Raw genomic sequence first — 21,197 nt, 5'->3', positions numbered from 1 at the left:
TTGTAGATAAGAGTGGCAGGTTATAAAATCAATACCCCAAAGTCCATGGCTTTCCTATACACAATGAAAAAGAAAAAAGAAATATTAAAAGTACAATGTCATTCACAATAGTGCCTCAGGAAATTAAGTAACTTAAATCAGCTTAACTAAAGAAGTGAAGAGTTTTCTTCTATACAAAGAAAACTACAAAAGACTACTTCAAGAAATAAAAGATGACACTAGAAAATGGAGACACATCCCCTCATGGATTGGGAGGATTAACATCGCCAAAATGGCGATACTGCCCAAAGCATTGTACAGATTCAATACAGTCCCTATAAGGATACCTATGACAGTTTTTGAAGAAATAGACAAAACATTTCTGAAATTCATATAGAGTAATAAACCCCCATGAATAGCCAAAGCAATTTTGGGGAAGAAGATAGGTGGCTTCACCTTCCCTAATCTCAAACTGTACTACAAAGTAGTAGTAATTGAAACAGCATGATATTGGAATTGAAACCCGAAGACCAATGGGTCTCAAACTGTACTACAAAGCTGTAGTAATTAAAACAGCATGGTATTTGAAAAGAAACAGACCCGCAGACCAATGGAACAGAGTTCAACATTCTGACAAAGCCTCTCAAGTATACGATCACTTAGTCTTTGATAAAGGAGCAAGAAATGTGAAGCAGAGCAAGGAAAGCCTCTTCAACAAGTTGTGCTGATAAAACTGGACAGCTACATGCAAAAGAATGAACTCAGACCTCTTATGCCAAGCACAAAAGTCAGATCAAAATGGGTTGAAAACCTCAATATCAAACCTGAATCCATAAGGTACATGGAGGAAAATGTAGGAAGAATTCTCCATGATGTTGAAGCTAAAGGTGTCTTCAAGGATGAAACACCACTGATCAAGTAAGTGGAAACAAACAAAAATAAATTAAAAAATAGGACTACATTAAACTAAGAAGCTTCTGCACCTCAAAAGAAATAGTGACTAAAGTACAGAAAGACCACACGGAATGGAAAAAAAATATTTATCCAATACCCATAGGGGCTTAATATCCACAAAATACAAGACATTGGTAGAACTTTACCAAAAAAAACTCTTACCCTATAAAAAATGGGGAGAAAAAATCAACAGAAACTTCCTCAAAAAAGGAAACATAAATGGTGAAAGGCACATGAAAAAAATGCTCCACATTGCTAATCATCAGGGAGATGCAAATCAAAACAACAATGAGGTATCACCTTACACCAGAGAAACTGGCACATATCAAAAAGAACAAGAACAACCAGTTCTGTAGCAAATGTGGTGAGAAAGGGACACTCATTCATTGTTGATGGGAATGCTGACTGGTCCAGCCTTTTTGGAAAACAATATGGACATTCCTCCAAAAACTAGAAATTGAACTTCCATCTGACCCAGAAATACCACTTCTGGGAATATATCCAGAGGATGCAAAAAAGCACATTAGAAATGACATCTGCACTTGTATCTTCATTGTGGCACTTTTCACAATAGCCAGAATCTGGAAAAAAACAGTGTCCAAGAGCAGATGACTGGTTAAAGAACCTCTGGTACATCTATACAATAAAATACTACACAGCTGTTAGAAGAGATGAAATCATGAAATTTGCATATAAGTGGACGGATATGCAGAGTACCATGCTAAGTGAAATGAGTCAGAAAGAGAGGGACAGACAGTCACTACAATCATTTGTGGGACATAAAGTAGCATAATATGAGTCTAACATCTAAGGACAGTAGAGATAAGGGTCACAAGGATCACACCACAGTTTGGAAGTCGGCCCCACAAGCTGGAGAAAAAGGCAGTTGGGATGGAGAAGGAACCACTAAGTAAAATGATGACTGGATGGGATATATGTGCTGAAAGTAGACCAAGCACCAAACATGATGGCCTCTTAGTATCTGTATTGCAAATCATAACACCCCAAATTAGAGAGAGAGAGAAAGGATTGTACCTACCACAGAGGCAGGAAGTAAGTGGGATGGGGTGGGAGTAGTGAGAAGGACACTGGGAACAAAGGTTGTGGAAAATATGCACTGGTGGAGAGATGGATGCTCGAGCATTGTATGACTGAAACGTAATCATGCAAATTTGTAACTGTATCTCACAGTGATCCAATAAAACTTATTTCAAATATGAAATATACAGTCCTATATTCCTGATGCAAAAATCCTTGAGATTGTTGAACAAAATTTAACAATTAAAATATCATATATTTTTTTAAAATTTAAGTGATCATATATGCCAGGCTGTTTCACTCGGGGCACCCCAGATGAGAGCCAGTGAGAGCCCTTCCCACTCCAGGGGACACATCCCTGGCAGCTGAAAACCTCCAGAACTCAACCACTGCCATGCTCATGGCTGTTCTCCACACGCTCAGGCTGAGTCTCGCCTACAAGTGAACCTATTCCTGGACCAAAAGGCCACCTTTGCGGCTGCACAACACTTCATAGGACACACCCTACCCATACTCCAAGAGTACCACACCACATTTGGTGGAGTTCAAAGTAGTTGGCAACCAATCTTAGAAGAAAATATTTCTTTTTTATATATATACATAGGTATATAGATATATCCAATCCAACCCACTGGATATACATATATATATGGATATGCCAAAAACAGTAACAATAAGTCTCTCAATGAGAGACGTTACTGGTGCCCACTCTAACAAATTGATGAGCAACAGGATGACAGTGATGACAGTGACATATATAAAAAAGCACACAAGGCTCAACCTTTAACAACATGTTAGTGAACTCTTACAGAAGGGCTTAATGGCCCCTGGGTGATATACAACATTCTTCACACTCTTTCCTCTAAGAATACTTTTTAGCAGCATTTTCAGTGGTTTTTCATGACAAACAATACAAAATATATTTTTTCGGTTCTGCTTTGGGGCATGGATTGGGGTTCAGGATGAAAACATCTGAAATATGACGGTGGGAAAGTGTAACAGTGGTGGGATTGGTGTTTGAATATTAAACATAATGAAATATTGTGAACTACTTTATAAAATAGAAAATTATGAAAAAATAAAGAGATCATAAAATATGATCAAATGGTAATTATTTGAAGGATGCATGAATGCTTCAGTGTAAGCAGATCAGTTATGGTGAGATAGCACATCAACAAAAAAAAACGTAAAAATCATATGATCATATTTATGTATGCACCACTATGATTCAACATAATTTTGGAAGTCTTGAATACAAGAATTAGGCAAGGACAGAAATAAAAGGGATTCTAATTGGAAAAGTAAAATTATTACTTGCAGATGGCATAACAATATGCAGAAGATCCCCAAATACTCTACAAAAAATATGTCAAAAATAATAGACACAGTAAACTAACAGGCTGCAAATATAATGATCTATATTTATTTATAAATATTCTATACATAATATAGAATAATATAAAATATATTTATATACATTCTTTTTTTACTTTGAATAATGTTTTTTTAATTTTTTTTAATTTTAATTTTAATTTTTTATTGAGTCACCATGTGGAAAGTTACAAAGTTTTCAGGTTGTTTTTTTTTTTAGTTTATCATTTATTTTTTTTTAATTTATTTATTTTTAATTAGAGAATCACCGTGAGGGTACAGTTACAGATTTATACACTTTTGTGCTTATACTTACCTCATACAAAGTTTGGGAACCCATCCCTTCACCAGTGCCCATTCTCCACCACCCGTAAACCCAGTGTCCCTCCCACCCTCCCCAAACCCATCTCCCCCCCACCCCACCCTGCCACTGTGGCAAGGCATTCCCTTCTGTTTTCTCTCTCTAATTAGCTGTTGTGGTTTGCAATAAAGGTGTTGAGTGGCCGCTGTGCTCAGTCTCTAGCCCTCATTCAGCCCGCAACTCCCTTCCCCCACATGGCCTTCAACTACAATGTAGTTGGTGATCGCTTCTCTGAGTTGCCCTTTCCCCGGAACGTGAGGCCAGCCTCGAAGCCATGGAGTCAACCTCCTGGTACTTATTTCTACAGTTCTTGGGTGTTAGTCTCCCACTCTGTTATTCTATATACCATAGATGAGTGCAATCTTTCTATGTCTGTCTCTCTCTTTCTGACTCATTTCACTCAGCATGAAACTTTTCATGCCCATCCACTTGACTACAAAATTCTTGACCTCCTTTTTTCTAACAGCTGCATAGTATTCCATTGTATAGATGCACCAAAGTTTCCTCAACCAGTCATCCGTTCTGGGGCATTCAGGATTTTTCCAGATTCTGGCTATTGTAAACAGTGCTGCGATGAACATACATGTGGAAAGTTACAAAGTTTTCAGGTTTAAATCTCAGTTATACAATGCTCAAATACCCATCCCTTCACCAGTGCACATTATATACATTCTTTATATACATATTTAAAAACTGGCACTCCATGATACTGAGAGGACGCATGTATATATATTCTTAGAATTTTGCACATTCTTTATTATGTTTGTTTGGGATATTGGACTGGAGCAATAGCACAGCGGGTAGGGTGTTTGCCTTGCATGCAGCCTACCTGGGTTCGATTTCTCCATTCCTCTCGGAGAGCCCGGCAAGCTACCGAGAGTATCTCGCCCGCATTGCAGAGCCTGGCAACCTACCCATGGTGTATTCAATATGCCAAAACCAGTAACAACAAGTCTCACAATGGAGACGTTACTGGTGCCTGCTCAAGCAAATCGATGAACAACAGGACGACAGTGCTACAGTTCTGGATATTGCTACCTGCATACCTAGTATCTTAACTGTGCCTCCATACCTTGTAATAAATGCCACTAGTGATTCCCTACATCACTGTGCCAATCAAAGTCACTTGAACATATTTTATAAGTGTTCCCATGCCAAAGATTTTTGCTCCAGACTTGCCTTTATATTGAGAACTCTAGTGTAAACCCATCATATTACAGAGGGAAGACTAAATACCAGAGACTCCTATTCTAGGCTACACAACTACTTACCAAAAAAAATGAACGAAACTTAACTCTCCTGAATCTTTGCTTAGTATACTGTCCTTTAATGTATTTTCATGTGCACTTCATTACTTTTATGCTGGATTGTCTTCTGCTCAAAGATTTTTGACTGGTGTAAAGGTATTCCAATGTATATGATTTATCAGAAGGTGGTAAAATCAATAATTTTGGGTTTAACATATTGTATAGCTTTACCTTTCTTTTAAGATATTTTGATTATCACTGGCTTACAATAGTATGAAATTAACAGTTTTTGTTTTTACACTTTTATATGTGTATAATGTTTATAACTCATAATCAAAGTATCAGTGCCATACTACTGCTTATCCTTTCCACCCCATTTTTTCCTCTGGTAGCCACCATAGCTGTCACTGTTAAGTCAGTTTTATTAGTTTTTTGTTGGTGCTTTTGCTTTAGTTATTATAGTTACATGAGTGACATGAATAAACTATTTCATAATTGCCTTTCATATCTTCCCAGAAATAACTACACATGGTAATTTATATATATATATACATATATATCCCCAAAATACTTTAGTATAGGCTAAAATAATAGATAATAGATAATACTGTCTTACAATGTCTGGGAAAACAACAGCTATCATTTGATTAGTAAATGAGGAAAAAGGTAAAATAATTTTTATTTAATGCTCTAAAATATGTAAATTATTAAATCTGTTAAAGAAGTCAGTACAGTAATAATATTTGAATTTTGTTAATAAATATTACAACTTTAAGACATACTAATGACTAACACGAGGATCTTATTACTGCAACCAGATATTCCTTAAGAATCACTTTTTGAGTAAAACAGTATTAAATTCCATTAGACTTTATTGAAATTTGAAATATAAGTGAGACTTAGAGAATGGCATATAAGAAAAGACTGAAAAAAACATTAATAAAAGAGCAAGACATTCATTCTACTAGTTTCATGTGTTTCAGTCCAATTAAAAAAAAAACTGTTCTTTATCAGCTTCATCCCAGGAACCAAGAGTAGAATTGAAGATTCATTAATAAGATTTACTATTTTAAACACTTGCTCTGAAAATCTTTCCACAAATATGCATGACCAATTCTGCATTATGAAGTATAGAAACAATAAACTCTTTGTCTTCCACCTGGCAACTTCAAAACTCATCAACTGGAGGAGAAATTCTAATGCCTGGATCTTAGATACAGTTGGAAATTCACAATGAACTCACTGATACAACAGAAACAACCAGAGAGAACATTAAAGCTTCCACCACCCCAATAGCAGGAGGAAAAAATCAATTTTTTTCAAAAGATAGCTTTGAGAAAAACAGCTTTTCTGATATTTCTGGGCATGAATTGTAATCACTACATCCAAGCCCACTTACTGTTTATCAAAGGCTTTGATTTTAAAAAAGCCTTTCTGAAACCAGCAAAGTAATTACAGTTATTAAGTCCTTTCCTGTTAGAAACGTATCTCAACAAGCAGCTATTTTATGTGCCATAAAAGGCAGATCTCTGTGGCTAGCCCCAAGCTGGCAGCAGTCTCTCCAAGAATACGATCAACAACTGCAGAAATTTAAAAATCCTGAATCTTCACTAACAGTTCTTTCCCAGTATCCTTACTAGGTTAGTATATAAACCATAGAATCTATTGCTTCAAAATAAAGCCAAACCCACTAATACCAATCATACTTAATGCTTAGCAGTATCTTATTTCAAAGAAAAACTTTCTACAAGCAAATTATCACAGAATCTGGCAGAAACAACATCCGGATTTGGCCCTGACACATACCTACAGCGAGCTTGTTAAGGGCAGAATGTGTGGGCGTGCTTATTTTGTATCCTGAATAAGGAATAGACAAAGAACATTTTTTCTCTAACATTTGCTAAAGGCAGGATGTAAGAATAACATAGGTAAACTTACAAAGTTAATGCCTCATTGAAATGAATTTTGCCGTTAGAATGTTCCCTTCTTTAGCCTCTACTCTAACAAATCAGAAAAAAAACAGAAAACAAAACTTTTGTTCTTGATAGGCAACTAATAAATATGTTATACCGACCAATCTAATGATAATAAACCTTTGCACTTTGAATACAGACCTGTCATTATCAACTGGTTGGGAGAAGGGGACTTGAATATAGAAGAAAGTGGCAGGCTAGAAACAATCTAAAGAAAGTAGTGGAAGACCTCTTTTATGTTCACAGAAGTGCAGTAACTGTACTCCAAAACATTAATAATAACACTATTATAACCACATTAGTTCAAATACAATAAAAATTGTTTTAGGCTGACCAAAAATTTATTTATTTCAAATACCAAAGAACAATATTTTATTCATTTCAAACACAGATCCAAACATTCATCAGAGCCAAACAAAAATTCTGATATTTTGTCTCTGCCTCTGAATCTCTGACTCTCTCCCTCTCTCTTTTTCTCTCTCTCTCTCTCTCTCTCTCACACACATAACATTCCACTCTGCAATCAGAGTGAAAGGAATTCTTCAGATAATAAACATTTATTTAATGATGAGATTTAGTTTTTAGAAAGATAACCCCATATGCAGAGACCATACAGGTAATCTTAGGGTAGGGTAGTCACAGTGTTTAAATGCTTCTGGCAAGTAAGCATTTAACATAGGGGACCAGGCAGGGGACCTCCCGTCCTGCTGGTAAGGTAGCTGGGGGGTACTTTAATTCTTACAGAATAGGTCACTAGGAAACCCTGCGACAAGAAATGTTCAGCTTCCTTTTCGGACCCTTGAACAGCAAGGTACAGATGCTTGGCTGGCCTTCCTCTGAACAGGCTTTTGTTTCCTCTCCTCCTGGAAAGGAAATACTCTATTAGCTCCAAAAATCGCCATTTCTTTCATAAAGATGCAAGATAGTGAGGTACTTAAGGAAACCATGGTCACACGCCTAGTTTGTTATTATTGGCAGAATGAAATGGTTATCAGGGCCAATATATAGTCTAGTCCTAACTCCATTCGGCTTTGATTTGCAAATAAAACAGGAGTGTCTGAATGACCAACACTGGGAAATCTATTGTTAATTTTTGTCCCAGAAATAGGATACTCACCTGACCTAATAAGGTGCATTCCTGTTCTTTTTATGTTTAAAATAGTCCTCATCCTGAGCAGTCAAATTCTAAACTGCCTGCTTGGGACCATTAGAGCTCTTTCTTAACCTACTGCCCAGCAAATCAGCTAGTGGAGTTCCATGTGCAGTCAGGAAGCCAGGAAGGCCCTAAATTTGGCCAACAGGGTATCTTTGTCCTGACTGGGCTGTCCTCTTTCCCAGCCTTGTATGCCATTCCTGGTAGGTCAGAGAACAGCTACATTAAGTTCATCTACCATGTGTGCATGTGTGTGCATGTAAGGGTGTTATATCACATTAAGTCGAAAGACTGATGCCTAGGCTTATGGGAAAAAGAAAGAGCTCTCAACCTAAATTTCTTCTTGGACAAATTTAGTGAATTTAAAAGGTAAATAAATAATGGACAGATATTGTAGCTAGTCAATATGATTTTTATGGCTAAATAACAGATTTAAGCTACTGTTATGGTCTTTGTAGTAACATGAATAATTTTATCTAAAGTTTTAGTGCCCACAAGAAATTATCTGTATTTGTTTTAATGGGCTTTTAAAAGATAGACCTAAAGAAAAAAATTAAATGAGTTAATTAGAATCTTCAGACTACAGAAATAACTAAAGAAATCTTTTTTAACATATTAAGGGATGAAAGAGATAAGTATGCAAACCACAGGGTCAGCAACACTGAAATCATAAGACCCAAATATTAATAACCACATTTAAAAGATGGCATGTCAAGAGGGCAGGCTAGGGCTGGGGTGGCTGGGTAGGAGGCAGAATCTGGTGGAGGGAAGTTGACACTGGTGCTGGGATTAGTGATGGAATATTGTATGTCCAAAACCCAACATGAATAACTTTGTAATTCATGGTGCTTTCACAAAATAAAATTTTCAAGACAAAAAATGAGATCTCTTCTAAAGAGCTGAAGGACTTATAGTCAGCTTCTATAAGGAACTGGATTGTAAGTCTTACAAATAAAAATATGATTTCAGGGGCACAGCGGGTAGGGCGTTTGCCTTGCACGTGGCCGACCCGGGTTCGATTCCCGGCATCCCATATGGTCCCCCAAGCACTGCCAGGAGTAATTCCTGAGTGCAAAGCCAGGAGTAACCCCTGAGCATCGCTGGGTGTGACCCAAAAAGCAAAAAAAATATATGATTTCAGCAACATTAAGGGTAAGCATCTTTAAGCAGAGGCACAGAACTATCAGACTTAAAACATTTTTGGTTTTACAAATAAGGGCAGTTCAAATATTTTCTTTTATGTTTCTACCACTTTGGTTTTCCTTCTGCCTAGAATATGTAGACTATCTGGCACAAAATTCTTATGGTCTAGAAAATTATGATAAAAGAAATCTGTCTCAAAATGTAATGGTTTTATAATGCCCAAAAGGAGAGAGAGAGAATAAGAGGGAATGTGTCTGCCACAGAGGCAGGGGGTGGGAAGGAGTGGGGGTGGCGGCAGGGACACTGGGAACATTGGTGGTGGAGAATGGGCACTGGTGGAGGGATAGGTACCCGAACATTGTTTGATTGAAATGTAATCACGAAAGTTTTTAAGTCTGTAACTGTGTCTCACGGTGATTGATTAAAATAAAACATTAATGAAGACCAAAAAAAGTAATGGTTGTGTTTAAAACATGCAGGTCTACAGAGTCACAAAACTGAACAAAAAAACCTGACCCTACCTATGTTTATTAAGCAGAATGATCGAGTGTTTTCTTGCTTATTGGCAGGGAGTAGGCACACACCCAGCCAGGCCCAACAACCATTCCTGCCTCTGAGCTACAGGTCTATCCTTTAAAAGGCCAAGACCTTTCAAAACAATTCTCTGGGGATATGCAAACCTAAAACACTGGGTATTGGGGCTGGAGCTATTGCACAGCGGGTAGGATGTTTGCCTTACACGAGGCCGACCCAGGTTCAATTCCCAGCATCCCATATGGTCCCCAGAGCACCGCCAGGAATAACTCTTGAGTGCATGAGCCAGGCATGAGCCAGGAGTAACCCCTGTGCATAGCCAGGTGTGACCCAAAAAGCAAAAACACTGGCCCAAAAAGCAAAAACACTGGGTAAAGGCCTGTACTTGAGAAGAATAACAAGGTGCTTCTTGGAAATAGCCACCTTGCCCTAAATTGACTAAACTAAAGTCATATATTTTAAAAATCTATTCTATTACATCAGTTCTTACTGTGCCTAACCAAAATGACCCACCACACTTACTAAAGGTAGACTACTTCCTTACTATAATGGTAACAGTTCATAGAAAACTATTTTTCATTTCATGAACATGACTTTTTGTGGCATGCAGATTCTGGTTCTATGGTGGTATAACAAATTTCTAGTTAAATTGCAAGATAAAATCAGCAACACCCTTGCAAAGTATCTGATAGATTTGGTATTCAGGTTTTGGTTAAGGACTTTTTTACAGTATCTTGCTTATCTACATTTGACTCACCTTCTTCGAAAGGATAATGATAATTTCCAGTCCCTCTCTTTCTCATCTCCCTCGCTCTTCTATGCCTTCTGAATGGGCATCTATCTATCTATAGATGCCCATCTACATATATATATGTGTTTATATATACATTATATATATATATATATTGTCCCTCATTTTAAGTCACAAGGCTCAAAGGGATAATTAAAATAATTCCTATATCTGTACCCACCAACCATGGGAAGAGGACTAGTTCAGAGTTCAGAGATGGGGGCCATCAAATATTCCTTTTGGTCCTCCCTTTTCTAACCCATTAGACTTCTATTCCTATTTTAATATTTGCCATGCCTAGGAGAGCTACGCCATGGTTGGCATTTTGCACAAGTCAGGGGTGGGGTGGGCAGTAAGGACAGAAAAAGACCACTATGACAATGATAGCTGGAAATGATCACTCTGGACTGAGCACTGAAAGGAGTTAAAGGAATATACATAATAAGCTTTCAGTACCTGTATTGAAAACATAATGTCCAAAAGGGAAGAGAAAGAATGAGAAAGAGAGAGAAGAAAAGTGTCTGCCATAGAGGCAGTCTTGGGATGGTGTGAAGGGAGGGAAACTGGGGGACATGGGTGGTGGGAAATATACACTGATGAAGGGACAGGGGCTAGAACACTGTATGACTGAAACCCAATCATGAACAACTGTGTAACTGTGTACCTCACATTGATTCAATTTAACTAAAAATGAAAAGAAGTGTTTGGCAATATCTCCTAAAAGCCTTAGTAAAACTTGCCTCCTCCAAAAAGGTATAGTAGAGATGACATCTGCATTTCTATGTTCACTGCCTCACTGTTTACAATATCCACAATATGGAAAAAACCGGAGTGCCCAAAAAAGATGACTGGCTAAAGAAACTCTGATATATCTACACAATGGAATACTACATAGCTGTCAGAAAACATGAAGTCATGAAATTTGCATATAAGTGGATCAACATGGAAAGTATCATGCTGAGTGAAATGAGTTAGAAAGAGACAAAGAAAGATTGCACTCATATGTGGAATATAAAGTAGATGAGAGGTACAAGGTTACAATGTTGCAATTTCTGACAGATATTTCTCTGGACTTAGTTACTAAAATACAGAAATCTAAAACTGTGCGGCTGCTAGTGCGGCCTCTCGACCTCATATCTCTTCATTCTCGGCAATGGAAAACAAATTATCAAATGCTTTCTTTTCAGCAGATCGACTTTAGGGAGGAGAAACTCCAAATCAATAATAGTGAGTTCTGTGTTGAAATATTGAATGTAATCAAAGTAAAGTGAAAGTAAAGTGAAATTTACCAGTTACACATGCGGGGTGGGGGGCTGGGGAAGGGGGGGAAGGTGGGAGGTATACTGTAATTCTTGGTGATGGAATATGTGCACTGGTGAAGAGATGGGTGTTCGAACATTGTATAACTGAGACTTAAACCTGAAAGCTTTGTAACTTTCCACATGGTGATTCAATAAAATAATAAATTAATAAAAAAAGAAAAAATTTTTTTAAAAAACTTGCCTCCTCTCATTTAGAGTCCTTTAAGTTACAGATGCTGGTCAAACATGAAGCCTAAATATGGATATTCTGCCTGATTTCAATAGAGACTTATACACAGACCCCTATAGAGGGGGTACCACCTGTGACTTGACTCATGATAACTTCTCAGCAGAAAGTAGCCAGAAAATTGTTTTGTTTCCCAACAGCTTTCAGGGTCTCCTACTAAGTGTGGGTCAAAGGATAATAATATAGGGAATAAATAAGAATATGAAAAAATAAGTAGGGTAAAATTAGAAAACTGCCATGAGAGTAGAATGTGAGAATGGAGTGCCATGAGACAGAGTCTGATGATGCAACTGGCCAAATCATAGCCATCTGCCCGCCTTTGTTGTGATATCATGGATAGAGGAACCCTGGAGTTAGGAAACTAGCTGCGTCTAGATTATTAACATTGAAAAGTATTTATTACCTCCCTAGTTACTAAGGTGTAATAGGAGGATTTTTCTTCCTTCTCTCAGGATTTTCTACTCATAGGTAAACCTTTTTCTACTAGAGGAGGTATCTTGCTTTTATTTTCTATTAAAAACTGTTTTGGTTCGATCATCTTTTCAATTTTGCTGTCAATCTTCAGTGGCCTCAGAGAAGAGTCTGCATGTGGTAACACTACCAATCCAGCCAGAAGATTTTTTTATTTGGGCCACACCCAGCAAAGCTCAGGGATTACTCATGGTTCTGTGCTCAGGGATCATTACTGGCAGTACTTAGGGGACCCTAAGGCATGCTGGGGATTGAGCCTCAATCAGCCTCATGCAAGACAAGAACCCTACCGGTTGTTCTATCTCTATGGAAGCTTGGAGATTTTTTAAATACTATAGGTTCCTAGTCCCAGCCCCAAACTATTGAACCCAAACACCTCAAGACAGAAATCAAATAGCCATCCGTGGGAAAATGTAGAGGGAAGAACACTCTCGTGGTAGGATTGTTGTTGAAACATTGAAAACTCATAACAACTGTATTATGAATAACTGTAAACCATGCTTTTAAAATTAAAAAATTTAATTAATAAAATAAACTATTTATTCTGAAAGGAAAACTTAGCCATGAAGAAATATACTCAACTAAGAATTATGGCTATGAAAATACAAGTTTCCCAACCTCCTCCATCAATAGCACCCATTACCTCCACAAATCCAAACCAACCTGTGCCTAGTGAGGTCCCACTGGCCTAACATGCTCAAGGCTGAGAATCACTACACTGTCCTCATTTCAAAAGCACATATATTAAAAATGGAATGACACACATAAAGCAATAGTATGGCCCCCTTGCAAATATAGAAGCAAATTAATGAAATATTTCATATTTTTAAAAAACACTAAACTACTAGCTCCACCGCCTAGTCAATTTTCATTGATAATAAAAATTGCCTGGGGCACTTGGGGGGGTACTGCTGTTATTTTTCAGTAAGCGCTTACCAGGCTTCACACCACTCTCCAGGTAATTTTCTGTGTCTTAGCTGGATTTGGGAAACAACTAAGCCAGGCAAATCTTACAAGGTCATTTCAGATACCTGTCAGAATTCTAACATACTAGCAAGCTCCAAAATTCAATGTGCACAGGAAACATCTGATTAAAAATGCAGGAGAGATATACAAGGGTTAAAGTACTTGCTTTGCATCCTTCTGACCCTGGTTAGAGTCTGGAGACCATATACAGTCTATAGTACTGCTGAGACCACTGCTGAGGACAGAGCAGGAATGACCTCTGGTCAGCATTGGGTGTATCACAAAAACAAAAAAAAATACAGGTTCTGATTAAGTAAGGATGAAGTGAGACTTAAGCGTCTACAATCAAAACAAGCTTTATGTGATAACAGTATAACTGACAGTAATTCGAAGTCTGGCTATATCTTACAATCACTTTGGGCACTTATAAAAATTCTCAGTGACCAATTCTTTTAAAGCTTTCCAAAAAGCAGGAAAGAAGGTAAGATTGTCTAACTAATTTTATCAGCGCAACACTAACCTGATACTAAAGTCAGGAAATAACACCACGAGAAACGAAAACTATAGGCCAACATAGTTTATAAATACTGATGCAAAATTTCTCAAAATATTATCAACCCATATTCAAAAGGTGATTAAAACTGCACATTGGAGCATTAATTTTTGGCTTTTTGGGTCACACCCGGAGATGTACAGGGGTTACTTCTGGCTCATGAACTCAGGAATTAACTACTGGCGGTGCTCAGGGGACCATATGGGATGCTTGGAATTGAACCTGGGTCGGCCGAGTGCAAGGCAAACGTCCTACCCACTGTGCTATCACTCCAGCCCCACATTAAAGCATTTTAAGCATATATATATATGCATATACACTATGACCAAAAAAATCTACAGAAACACTTTGTTTTATTATTCTCTGCTTTATTGAACTCTACAGATACTATATTTTTTTAAAAATTGAAAGTTTGTGGAAACTCTAAACTGAACAAGTAATTTAGCACCACTTTTTCCAACAGCATGTTCTCCCATTTAACAGAGGTACCTAAATTGTTTTATTTTTATATAATGCCATTATGCACTGAATAGAATGCAGTTTCGAATAAATGTGATAGGGAACTGACAGGATGTGGTCTTTCTCTAAGTCTTCAGAATTTAGCTGACACTCTGCAACAAATTTCAGGATGTGGTCAATACCATCAGAATCCAGATAGCATCCAGAGGAAATTGTGCACTGGTGTCTTTTTCCCCTTCGTACCCTCATTTCCTCATTATACCCTAATTTTAATGTACTGGCATGATAAATGACACATTTTTCCACACTATGGCTATTACAATTGCTATAGTAACCTCTGGTTAGAGCCTTAGGAGGACCTAAAGTGGTGAAATGCTAGCATTTGGAAAAACCCTCCAATTCCTCAGAAAAATCATAAACATCTCTATGCTTTGTATACAATAAAAATTATATTAAAAGAACCAATGAAACTCTCCTCAGAGTCAGCTTGAGATCTCTGCCTTTGTTGCTTCCCCTTTGTACATTTTTGAAAAGACCTTTTCAATGAAGTTTCATTCTTGTACTATGTTACCTATTTGTGGTTCTATCCTAAGTATACAAGGACCTTCTAAGCCCCTGTAACATAAACATAAATTTTATATGCATAGGAGAAAAAAAACATGTGACTTGGGTTTTGTTGACATCTGATTTATTGTGGGGATATGAAGTCTGCAATATATTTAAGGTGTACCTGCATAGAAATAGAACAGCTAAAATCATATTCAGTGAAAGTATATTTCCTTTAAGATAAAAGGATCAGAAAGTGTTTTCATCATTCCCATTAAATGTAATATTAGGAGGTTAAAGCAAAAACAACTAGGGAATTAAAATATTTAATGCATCCATATATGAATCAAAAGGAAAAATATTTATTTACAAAGGACTTGAATTTATGATCTAGAAAATAATATGATTGAGAATTTATGATCTAAAAATCATAAAGATTCCATGTAATAAAGTTTTAGTCAATTTTAAAAATTAATCAAAGTTGCAGGATATGTAAAGCACACACAAGTTTCATTTGCATGCTTAATTAAAAATATGTAAAGGAAATTAAGAAAATCAATTTAACTTATAAAAGCATTGAAAAGAACAAAAATCAAAGTAAACCTAAACAAGGAAGTTAAGGATGTGTACAATAAAATCTACAAAACATTTTTGAAAGAAATTACAGATACCAACAAATGGAAAGACACCTGTATTCATGGACTGGAAGAAAATATTACTAATAGAGCAATACTACCTAAAGCAACTATGAATTCATTTTTTTAAAAAGCCTAATTTTTGCAGAGGTTAACCAAAATCCTAAAATTAACATATAATTTCAAGGGATTCTTAATGGCCTAAGAAATCTCGTACAGCAAAAGAAGAACCATACTTTATGATTTCAAAATTTGCTATGAAGGTAGAGTAATAAAAACCATGTCATTCTGACAAAATAAACAGAAATACAGATCATTACATTGAAATTCCAGAAATAAGCCCTTGACTATATACAGTTAATTTATTTTAAATAAATATGCCAATACCATTCTATGTGGAAAAAAACATGGTTTTCACCATCTGGTACTTGATAAATTGCATAGGCATATACAAAAGAGTGACAATGGAGCCTAATTTTATATGTTGTACAGAGTAAATCAGAGACCGAAGGCAAAACCTTACACCATATTGCACCTGAGTGATAATGCAGTGGGGAGGGTGTTTGCCTTGCACACGGCCAACCCAGGTTCTATCACTGGGTTCTAGCCCCAGCACCCAACATGATCCCCTGAGCTCTACCAGGAGTAATTCCTGAGCACAGAGCCAGGGGTAAGTCCTAAGCACAGCTGCACCATCCCCCCAAAAGAGCTTACATTATAAAACTCTTGGAGGAAAATAAATATAATACAGACATAATTAAAATTTTTAAGTTTTATATATATAAACATACACTATCAATATATTGAAAAGCTGAGGCGAGAACTCAATGGGCTGAAAGCATTGTTTTTTGCTTTTCATGGCCCAGATTTGATCCCTAGTACTATATAGTCTACTGACCATCACTTAGAGCAACCCTTGCACAGAGCCACATTAGTCCCTGAAAAACAACAGGTATAGTCATATCTCCCAAAAAAGGAAATTTAAAAGGAAACACATAAAATGAGAGAATCATATTTACAAATATATATCTAATAAGGGGCTAATATCCAAGTGGACAGGAAGTTTGAATAGGTACTTCTACAAAGTAATATAAAATATTTCATAACCACATCGAGTCTAAATATCAATTTAGAAGATGAAAATAAAAACAAATATAAAATATTTCATAACAAAGTAATATAAAACAAACAAACTTTCAAACAAAGTAATATAAAATATTTCATAACCACATCGAGTCTAAATATCAATTTAGAAGATGAAAATAAAAACAAAGTAATATAAAATATTTCATAACAAAGTAATATAAAACAAACAAACTTTCAAACAAAGTAATATAAAATATTTCATAACCACATCGAGTCTAAATATCAATTCAGAAGATGAAAATAAAAACCAACTTAAACTATCATTTAAACATTCATAAACTGGGGCTGGAGTGATAGCATAGCGGGTAGGGCGTTTGCCTTGCACACAGCCAACCCAGGTTCGATTCCCAGCATCCCATATGGTCCCCTGAGCACCGCCAGGGTAATTCCTGAGTGCAGAGCCAGGAGTAACCCCTGTGCATTGCTGGGTGTGACCCAAAAAAGCAAAAAAAAAATCATAAACTGATTATTATAAAAAAATTAACAAGCACTGTTAAGAACATAGAGAGAATGTAACTCCTGTGCACTGCTGGTGGGAAAAATAAATGTTATGGATTCTATAGAAAACAGTACGGTGGTTCCTTGATTAAACATAAAAGTACTACATTTTCTAGTAATTATGCCTCAGAATTAAAAGGAAATTAAAAAGCAGACAGTTCACAAGAAAAAGAAGGTGGAGACAAACAAATACTAATTGTCATAATACTAAATGAACATACATACAAAATGTGGTATTACATATCATAGATTACTCAACCTTAAAGTGGAATTAGATTATGATATATGCTGCAACATGATTACCCTTGAAAATATTTTAAAAGAAATAATCCTAAAACAAAAGGAAAATTCTGGATAATGCCACTTTACATTGGATATTTAAAATAGGGAAATTCATAGAGACATAAAGTTGACTGGTGGTTTCCAAGGCTGAGGGAATATTAGATTAATATTTAATGGACATAATGTCAAAGGTCTAGAATAGTATAGCAGTGACATTTGAATGTACTAAATGCAACTGAGCTGTACATTTAACTGATTAAAATAGTCAGTATTATTTTACGTATACTCTACCACAATAAAGAAAAACTCTCAGTACCAGAGCCCTATTCATGTTGATTATATCAGAATCTCTGGAAGCCAGTGATCTTAAGTATTTTTATACCTAGTAACAACAGTAAAAAATAACAACAATGGTCTATTGATCTGAAGTTAAAAACCACTGGCTTATGCAATAATTGTCCTATGAATCTTTTTTCTTTTCTTTTTTGCAGTGCTAGAGATCAAACCCAGGGTCCCAAGTATGCTAGACATTCACTTTACCGCTACATACCCATACCTAGCAGGCAATAATATTTTAAGAACATCAGTGGGTAGGGTCTTGCACGTGGCCAAACTGGGTTCAATCTCCAGCATCCCATATGATCCTCAAGGATCACCAGGAGTAATTTCTGAGTGTAGAGCCAGGAGTAAACCCTGCGAATCGCCAGGTATGACACAAAGAAAAAAGAATGTCTGATCAACACAATAGTTAACTTAGATTGAGAAGTATAATTCTGGACTTAAGATCCCCTCTTGTAATTACCATATACCAATACCAAACACCAAATTGTGTTTTTAAAGTAAGGTTATTAGCTCAAGTCATTTTCCAAGTTGTCTCCGATAATTCGTTTTTTAACTTGAAATAATAAATTTTCAGGATATTTTTGTTATAATTGTATAGTATAAAAGTTGTGCTTAATGCTAAATTATTGACCAATGAAATGCTATGGAGTGATAGCACAGCATGTAGGGCGTTTGCCTTGGACATGGCCGACCCAGGTTCAATTCCTCCGCCCCTCTCGAAGAGCCTGGCAAGCTACCAAGAGTACCCCGCCCGCATGACAAAGCCTGGCAAGCTACCCGTATTCAATACGCCAAAACAGTAACAAGTCTCACAACGGAGACCTTACTAATGCCCACTCGAGCAAATAGATGAACGGGAGGACAATGTTACAGTGACAGAAATGATATAATTCTATTTGCTCCAAAGTGAAGTGAAGTATACCTGGTGGGGAGGGGATAAGGTATTATGTAAAAAATTGGCTGTTTTTCCTCTTCGGTGACCGGTGGCTCCTCCCGTCGCGAAGATGCAGCTCAAACCCATGGAGATCAACCCCGAGATGCTGAACAAAGTGCTGGCCCGCTTGGGGGTCGCCGGCCAGTGGCGCTTCGCCGATGTCTTGGGGCTGGAGGAGGAGGCGCTGGGCTCGGTGCCTGCGCCCGTCTGCGCGCTGCTGCTGCTGTTTCCCCTCACCGCGCAACATGAGAACTTCAGGAAAAAACAGATTGAAGAGCTGAAGGGACAAGCAGTAAGCCCCAAGGTGTACTTCATGAAGCAGACCATCGGCAACTCCTGTGGGACCATCGGGCTCATCCACGCCGTGGCCAATAACCAAGACAAGCTGGAGTTCAATGATGGGTCAATCCTGAAACAGTTCCTTTCTGAGACGGAGAAGCTGTCCCCCAAAGACAGAGCCAAATGCTTTGAGAAGAACGAGGCTATCCAGGCAGCCCACGATGCTGTGGCCCAGGAGGGCCAGTGTCGGGTAGATGACAAAGTGAATTTCCATTTTATTCTGTTTAACAATGTGGATGGCCACTCTATGAACTTGATGGCCGGATGCCTTTCCCCGTGAACCATGGATCCAGCTCGGCGGACTCACTACTGCGGGATGCTGCCAAGGTGTGCCGAGAGTTCACCGAGCGGGAGCAAGGGGAAGTCCGCTTTTCCGCTGTGGCCCTCTGCAAGGCAGCCTAATGTCCCGGAGGAGCCTCCATTGTCCCCCCTCCCCAACCCCCTTCTGCGTGAATACTTCCTTTTCTAGCGCATTCTAAGGTGCGCATGTGCTTGTAGCACACAGATGTCCTCCTTTGGTTTTGCAGATCTGCACTTACCCTCAGTCACCCCTCGTGCCCCGGCAGAGCTCAGCTGTGGATGGAGCAGAGTTGGGTAGAAGCTTTTCGATGGTTAAAGCATCTCCCGCCCCGCCAGTGTCTGTCTTGATCTCAATATCTCATGCTTTCAGTGGCTCCTTCTGTTTGTCTGTTAAAGGCTTTGGATATGGTTGGTTTGTCCTTAAAAGAAATAAAACTTTTCTGCTGAGTAGAGATGCACTTAAAAAAAATTATTAGCACTGGTAGGAGTAATCTATGAACATGGAATCAGGAGTAAGCCCTGAGCACTGCCAGGTACAGTGAAACACAGCAAACAAAAAAATTCCTTTTTTTGTTTGTTTCTGGGACATACTGGGCAGTTTTAAGGGTTAACTCAAGGTGCTGCACTCATGAATCACTTCTGGCAGGCTCAGGGGACCATACAGGGTGCTGGTGATCAAAAACAGGTCTGTCACATGCAAGACAAACACCCTACTCGCTCTACTATCACTCCAACTCACAAAAAACTTCTTAACTAAAAAGAAATCAACAAACTAACAAACTATTGAAAGTAAAACAAAAAACAATACAATCTATAATAGTATCAAAATAATAAAATACTGAGGAATAAGTTTAACCTAAAAGGTAAAAGTCTATATAATGAATACTACAGAACAATGATTAAAAATTGATGAATACATGATTTAAAATTCCTGCTTTCAAGGGACTAGAAGAATTAATGTTGATAAAATGTCCATACTACCCAAAATCATCTAAAATGTTAAATCAACTCAATTAAAGTTTCAGTGGTACTGTTTGTTGTTTTTGGGTCACACTTGGGAGTGCTCGGGGTATACTCCTGATTTGGCACTCAAGGCTCACTCAAGGCCAGCTAAAAGGGCCATAATTGGTGCTGAGGATCAAATCTGGGTAGACTATATGGAAGGAAACACCCTATCCACCATAGTACGATTCTGACCCCATTCAGTGACATTTTTTACAGAAATTTTAAAAAATCCTAAAAGTTATATGAAACCACAAAAGACCCCAAACAGTCAAAGCAATGCTGAGCAATGCTGGATGCAAAAGAATTCCTTCTTTCAAACCTTACTGATCAAAAACAGTAAAGCACTGGCACAAAAAGAAACACATAGAACAATGTAATACAACTGACAAATAGAAATGAACCCATGCATAAGTGTTATAAACTATTACACTGGTAAAAGGATAAGCTATGGAAATACTGAAAATAAACATGAGAAAAAAATGAAATTGAGCCTCTATTTTACACCATTCACAAAAATTAACTCAATACTGACTGTAAAACTGTAAAACTATTAAGGTCTATCCCTTTGTTTCTGTAGAGACAGAACAGGATTTGTATGTGGCTGACCTCATTCAAATCTCCAGCAACATA

At 37.4% G+C, this 21,197-nt stretch overlaps 2 protein-coding genes across 3 annotated transcripts in view; one reads left to right on the top strand and one right to left on the bottom strand.

Moving 5' to 3' along the window:
* OPHN1 (oligophrenin 1) overlaps nucleotides 1–21,197 on the bottom strand; it is a 530,418-nt gene that overhangs the window by 440,427 nt on the left and 68,794 nt on the right. The gene's annotated exons all lie outside the window — the stretch shown is intronic.
* On the top strand, nucleotides 18,951–20,031 carry LOC101546915 (ubiquitin carboxyl-terminal hydrolase isozyme L1-like). The gene is given in 2 exon segments (XM_055122035.1): nucleotides 18,951–19,504; nucleotides 19,507–20,031. Coding segments are annotated over 2 exon segments (669 nt in total). The 5' UTR covers nucleotides 18,951–18,993; the 3' UTR covers nucleotides 19,665–20,031.

This window comes from Sorex araneus, chromosome X (assembly GCF_027595985.1).
Source record: "Sorex araneus isolate mSorAra2 chromosome X, mSorAra2.pri, whole genome shotgun sequence".
NCBI classification, from domain to species: Eukaryota; Metazoa; Chordata; class Mammalia; order Eulipotyphla; family Soricidae; genus Sorex; species Sorex araneus.
The sequence above is the reverse complement of the archived record's forward strand: the minus strand, read 5'-3'. Positions and strand labels throughout refer to the sequence as shown.